Here is a 6207-nt window from a genome sequence, read left to right as displayed (position 1 = left end):
ATGGGATTTTTTAACTGTTCGTTAATTGGAAGCGATGTGGGAAAATCATGAAGTTTCATCCTAAACTGATTAAACTTATGGGGCTTTTTAGTGATTTCTAACCCGTGACGTTGTACGAGTTAAAGCAAAAAGACACAACACTGCCTGTTAAACGCCTCGTTTGAATCCACCGTGAACTTTATGCCAATCGGCCCGTTCCACTTGACACTGCCCTTCTCCTGCGGTCTTCGGCGATGCCAACGAGTTGATGCCTCCGAGAACTTAAAGAACATTTTTCGCAGCTGTTCGCTAAACTAAGGCATCCTTGTAAAAAGAAACTTTTAAATCCTGTCACAATATTTGAATATTCACGGTGGACAAAAACTGACGCGCACCTCCAGCAGGAGCCGTGAAGTTGGCAAAACAACCTTCGAGTACCGGCATGCAGTGCGTGGTAGGGGCGGAGTCATTTGGCCTCGATTTGTGATTGGAGGAACAAAGCCAAAGGGGCGGGACGTCGAACGTCAGAAGTTCCAACTCAGCGCGAGAGTGTGGTGTTGTGACGTCACCCGTTGCGTCAGGATGTCGAGCTGGGCAGCAGCAGCAGGCGCTCCATAGATCAGTGGCACCCCGCGGAGAAGAACCGAACCCGGAGGAGAAGACAGGAGGCGGTGCAGTGCAACGCAACACGATAAGTTGAGCTTGGGACCTGAAGCCACTCGTTCGATAAGTGGTTCAAGAGGAGTGCAGCTCATAGCCCGCGAGGATGTTGACTTCCGTGAAGAGATGATGAAGGAGCAGCGCCTTCTCCTGCTCTCCCTCGTTCTCGTCGCCTTGTGCTGGTGAGAACTGGCGCCCGCGCCCCCCAGGGAGGGAGTGCTAGGCAGAGGGGCATAGACCGAGCGAGTGTGCTTTACGGGCTACCCGGAGTCCTTCTGACACAAGCGAGTCGACAGGCCCGAGTGAGTGTGGCCGCCGTGTCGACGGCGGGCTGAACCGCCACATGTGCTGCCGAGATGCGGGGCGCTTGTGCGCACTACTTGGCCGCGCTTACCTGCTTATCTGTCGTGCGTCATCCCCTCAGCCCAGCTATTGCTAGGTGAGTCTGTGAGGGGTAGCCTGGTGTCGGGTCCCCCTTCCACGGAGCTGTCACGTAGCGCCCAGGGCGGACTTCTCTTCGGCCGAAGGCCGGTCCATTCGCCGCCGGAGGAACCGGACTGCCTGCCGCCTGTTTGGATGCGCCAGTGAGAGGCCAGTAAGAGGATGATAAGCACACTTGGATGAGCTGGGAGGGTGGCAGAGTACTAGCAATCGCCTAATGGTGGTCGACCCTGAGCATATGGCTCCCTCGATAGCCTCTTGTCTGTTTCCATAGAGCAGAAATGCTTTCTGGAGCTGATTAGATCGATAAATGGAGATCTCAGTTAGGAAATGCACTACTGTACTCTCACTTGTTTTGTGTGTTTGCGTCGGTGTATAATGTGTGTCGTGCTAAAGTGCTATAGTTAGGGTTAGGGTTCCTCCCTCAAAGCATGTACTGTTTTAAAGTCACGGTTCGCATCATCGCACTCCCATTAACTATTATAATGATGGCTTTTTAAGGGTATGACAACCATTTTCTAAAGCTGCTTTATTCTGAGCAGGGTTGTAGGGAAGCTGGAGCCTATCCCAGCAAGCATAGAGCACAAGGCAGGGGCGATCCCTGGACAGGACACGTTCACACACAGGTGTGCACACCCTCGATGTTATTTAAATGTCACAGGTGTGTCATTAGTTCTTAGACTAACACAGATGGCACTGGCTCAAACATGGCAGTGGGACGAGTACTTGTGTTGGGGTTAGGGTTAGTGCACCTGGCCTGGCTGTTGTGGGGGTGTCTGTGTGCACGGCTTCTGTTTGACTCGGGCGGCATATTGTACGGTGAGAAAGTGCGGCGCGGCGCTCTGCCTTACGTGCTTGATGGCCTTCTCTACTCCGATTCCCATATAAATGTTGCTACAGATGTCATCCTGAAATAAAGCTAAAAAAAGGGTGTCCTTCATTTTTAGAGAAGTGCTGCTGAGAATTCCAAGTGCGATCTCCAGGTTTTCACTTAGGCTTTCACTGCTTCCTGTCACTCCGCTTGGTTTTTGGGATGTTTGAACTGGAGAAATTCTTTTCCTATTTCTTGTGGAAGGTTGTTGATGTAGACACCTGTCTGGTTCCACACGCGTTGTGTTTTAATAAATGTAACTCCTTCAAACAGGGTGAAGCTGTCTGGGTCTGCTGGTGTCTTATTAAATTAGAAAAGTAATATTTTTGACCTTCCTGTTCAGTTATTGCTAAGTTTCCTTCCCCTTTTTCTTATATGAGTTTTTTTTTGTATTAAGGATTCACACAAGAATGTGGGCCGACGTGCCCCGAGCACCAATAATGCCGCCTAAGGAGAGGTGGGGCCAAGTGCGGATAGGTGAGCTTCACGTAGCGGGCACTGGACGCTCTGAATAGGTGGCATGAGCCATCGTATGGGCATTGTTAGATTGGACGAGTTCTGTTGATTGGTTTGAAGAAGCGTTGAGCTTTAATATCCAACAATCTACTGAGGCTGCTGAATGAGCTTGGAGAGTCGGAGTGCAGTTTCTCTTTATGGTGGGTTTCTAATTCTCAGTTACATATTTTTGTAAAGAGACGTACTTTGTTTGAGATTAATTTGGCATTGTGGGCACATATTGGCAGACCTGGAGCCCTGAACCAACAAGAGCACCCTCGGCTGTTTTAGGAGGCTACTTTTTACTATTTGGGCCTGATTGAGTTTTCATCAGATGACCGCTGACTTTAGGCTGCACACTGGTGACTTTTACACACAACAGCGATTGGAAAATTCTTCAAATGGTTGTCAGTTTTTATTGTCATTTCTTTTTTAAAGGAAAACATTTATTTCTGTCGCACGTTTTCCTACAAATGATGAGCTGAAAGTGCTTTTACATGATGAAGAAAGAGAAATAAAGATGCAATAAATAAGAAAACAGAACTAGGGGACACTAATTAACTGAGTAAAAGTAACATCTGATGGCCTGGGAGGACAGAAAAAACTCCAGATGGCTGGAGAAAAAAAAAATATACAACCTTCAGGGGGTCCGAGACCACCCGGCCAGCCCCCGTAGGCATTCTACCTCCCGTCGGTGACCTCAATCAGTCCTCACGGTATTCTGGGTTCAGATGGAAGAACTTGATGATGACGCTCATGTGGACGTCTGACCTTTGGCCCGTCAATGGAGGGGCACTGAGCTGGCAGCAGCCTGTGATTATCCTGATCAATAATTCAAGTCCAAATCGTAACCCTGCAAGAATTCCAACCATCCACACGTTTTACATGCCGTAGCAGTTTGTACGACAAAACCGTTTATCTGGATGTGCCACGTGATAAAGTGCCACCCCATCTGTATTATAAGAACACGTGCGTCCGCAGCCGGAGTGACACTCGGAGGTGACGTGCAGAGCGAGTACATTCTGACTGTGTCCCCGAGATGGAATGGGACACATTTTGAGGTTTGTAGGACAGCTGAGTGACGACGCCTGCTGATTCCTTGAGGACATCACTCTAGGATTTGCGGCAGGTGATTTCCACTCACGGCTTTTCATTACAATTCCAGGTCTGAAGTTAGACTGCGAAGGTGTTGTCGGCTTTTTAATGTGAACTTGTGTGGGGCGACTGAACGTTCAGGGCTGCAATTGCATGAAAGGACATCTTAATTTGTCTAAACCCTGATCGTAACTGCACATCTTTAACTGTCAGGCTGCTTGTTTAAACCGAGGAAAACAGTTGGCGTAGTGTTGGTTGTCTGCTTGACTTACAAGTTCAACTTTTTAAAATGGTATTTTTTATGAAAGTGAACCAGCTGCTGTTTTTTGACACGTTGGTCTGCATGTATCCCCTGCAGTAGTTCACTCTCATGTTATCTTTGGGTCAAATTAGCAGCCCCCTTAATGATGTCCTCTCAGGATGAAACTTCATGACGTTTTCTACACAAACCCAATTAACAAAGAGTTAAAAAAGGGGAGAACGATCAGCACGCGCCCCAGTATTTGCTTATCTTCTTAAAACGTTGGGCCTCGCCACGTCTTCTGGGTCAGTTTTGAGCCCCCATTTGGTCTTCCCCTGCATTGTCGTCTTTTCAGCCCGTCAGTATGAAGGAGCGAAGGCCTTTATTAAAGGGTAACCCCAAGTTCTGAAGGCGTTTGGACGTCACCTGCCACACATTTTGATCGCCGCCGTGTCCTTCAGGTCACTTTTGACCCCCCCTTGTAGTTGAGTGGCTGTTGCCTTCCATTTCAGGTGCTTTTTTATTTTTATAACACATCCAGACAGACAGACAGGTACATACTTTACAAATGTGATCTCCTAAAACCTCGGCTCATCGGCACCACAGCTTAGGTTTAGGGTGACAGATCTGACGTCCAGGGCACATAAAGGAGGTCTTCACACTTGAGGGTCTTTCTGAGCAGTTCTAAGGGCTGAAGTGCTTTGTCACAAAGTCCTCTTTCTGTGTATTTCTAGGCTCGTTATTGTCACCTGAGCAGACCCCCCTGGGATTTTTTACAAAGACCCCTAAGTTGTTGCTCCTCTCTCCATTCTCAGTTTCGTCAGACTGGTTTCAGTTGTTTCTGTGCAGGTGGCACGTCCCTCTGGCAGCTGTCTTTGCCCCCGTGCACTGTGCAGGGCACTATAAAGTCGCGATGTAGTGTGCCAAGCGCACGGCTGAGTGACGGCAGTGTCCGTTTTCAGTACGTGGTGTTTTTTTTTTGGCGATGTGGCCATGTGCTCTTTGTCCCGCTAACGGGCATCTTATTTTTAGCGCCTGTAGATTGTTTACTCGTGGGCAGGTCGACTTGTGATGCCAAGGACACATTCTGTCGGACTAATTGTGAGCTCTGACTTTCCATTCTGTGTCCCTTTGCCTTCCCTCCTGTTTGTTCCGATGTCAGGATGAAGCACATGAACTCCCAGGCTGACATTGTCATTGAGGCTCTCTACCCAGCCTGCTGCCACCATTATGCCTTGCCTGCCAGTCAGTGTGCTTCAGCACTGTGCCCCCTGTTTCTTACCTAGTCTTTCAAGGAGTGGGAGTGCGTGCTCCAGTGAAATCCCCCTCGGCGCTCTTATTTGTCAAACCTGTTTTGCACCCTGCGTGTTGTGCGCTGCCCGGGCAGATGTGCACCTGGCGTGACGTGTTCGCTGCCTTTGGACAGGCTGTGAGATCAGAGCGCTCGCTAGCATGAGTCACCAGTGCCGCTGCCTGGCTGATGCTGTGTTGGGGGTCAAAAGTCAACTCCAAGTGTAAACGCATTGGTAAGTGGCGTCAGCCGCCCGGTGTGCTGCCAGATAGCAGACTGGCAGCGGGGCTTTCTAGGACCAGCTGATGGGTGCTGATTGGGAATTGAAGAATTCCAGATGACTTTGGTGTGTGCAGGGAAGTGGCAGTTCTGGGGTCACCGCAGCAGTAGAGTGTCACAACCCTGTGCCTGGCAGATGGACTTGCTAACTACACGGGGTCCCTCACAGCGGGGGGCTTTCTTACACTAGATGGGATGCGCCCTCAGCTTCTTTGGCTTAACGGTGCCCATTCCTTAGAGGACATGCTGCTTCATCTAATGCCAGTGTGGTGCGCTCTCTTGGCCGTACGCTCAATTCGTGTCTCTCTCAAGTCGACTCTTTCAGTTGACCCTCTCCACAGGTAGCCATTTTCTTGTCCCTACTGAATATCTGTGAGCAGGGGGCCGAGTGTGGAGGCTCCCATTTGGTTGAAGGGGTCACCTCAGAAGCTCCCCCAGATTCTTCTTGGGCCATGAAAGGTTTCCATCGTGTATGGGCAGATTGTTATGAAACAGAAGGGCACGTGATGGCAAAGCCACCTCCGCTACTGGAAGCAGTGGCCATAGAATGGGCAGGGGCGAAAGTGTGCTCAACAGCTGTACAAGTTCCACTGGCGACACTCCGGGGTACTGGTGAGTGGAAGGAAGACCAGTTTAGAAACTGGCACTGCCCATCCGGAGCCTATGCCAGTGGTTTGATGGCGCCTTCTTTTCTCAGGTATCCCTATCCACATGTGTTCTGTACAGAGGATGGCACCACGGCTTCCGTGCATTTCACAAACGAGGCGGGTCCCCAGGCAAGGAAGGAGGACAAGAAGAAGGTCAAGTACTGTCTTGGAGGGCAGAGTTGGGGGTCTGTACAGTTGAGTCCTTCAC

At 49.8% G+C, this 6207-nt stretch overlaps 1 protein-coding gene across 3 annotated transcripts in view; it reads left to right on the top strand.

Moving 5' to 3' along the window:
• The first annotated feature begins 539 nt into the window (after window positions 1-539).
• Window positions 540-6207, top strand: part of suco (SUN domain containing ossification factor) — a 41246-nt gene continuing 35578 nt past the window's right edge. For 2 of the 3 annotated variants that reach the window (XM_039736002.1, XM_039736000.1), the window contains exons 1-2: window positions 5882-5964; window positions 6050-6152. In XM_039736002.1, coding sequence (XP_039591936.1) covers window positions 5900-5964; window positions 6050-6152 — 168 coding nt within the window. In that variant the 5' untranslated portion in view covers window positions 5882-5899. Of the gene's footprint in view, window positions 822-5881; window positions 5965-6049; window positions 6153-6207 lie in introns of those variants that run through there. The other variant, XM_039736001.1, reaches the window with a different exon arrangement.

This window comes from Polypterus senegalus, chromosome 14 (genome assembly GCF_016835505.1).
Source record: "Polypterus senegalus isolate Bchr_013 chromosome 14, ASM1683550v1, whole genome shotgun sequence".
Taxonomy (NCBI): domain Eukaryota; kingdom Metazoa; phylum Chordata; class Cladistia; order Polypteriformes; family Polypteridae; genus Polypterus; species Polypterus senegalus.
The sequence above is the reverse complement of the archived record's forward strand: the minus strand, read 5'-3'. Positions and strand labels throughout refer to the sequence as shown.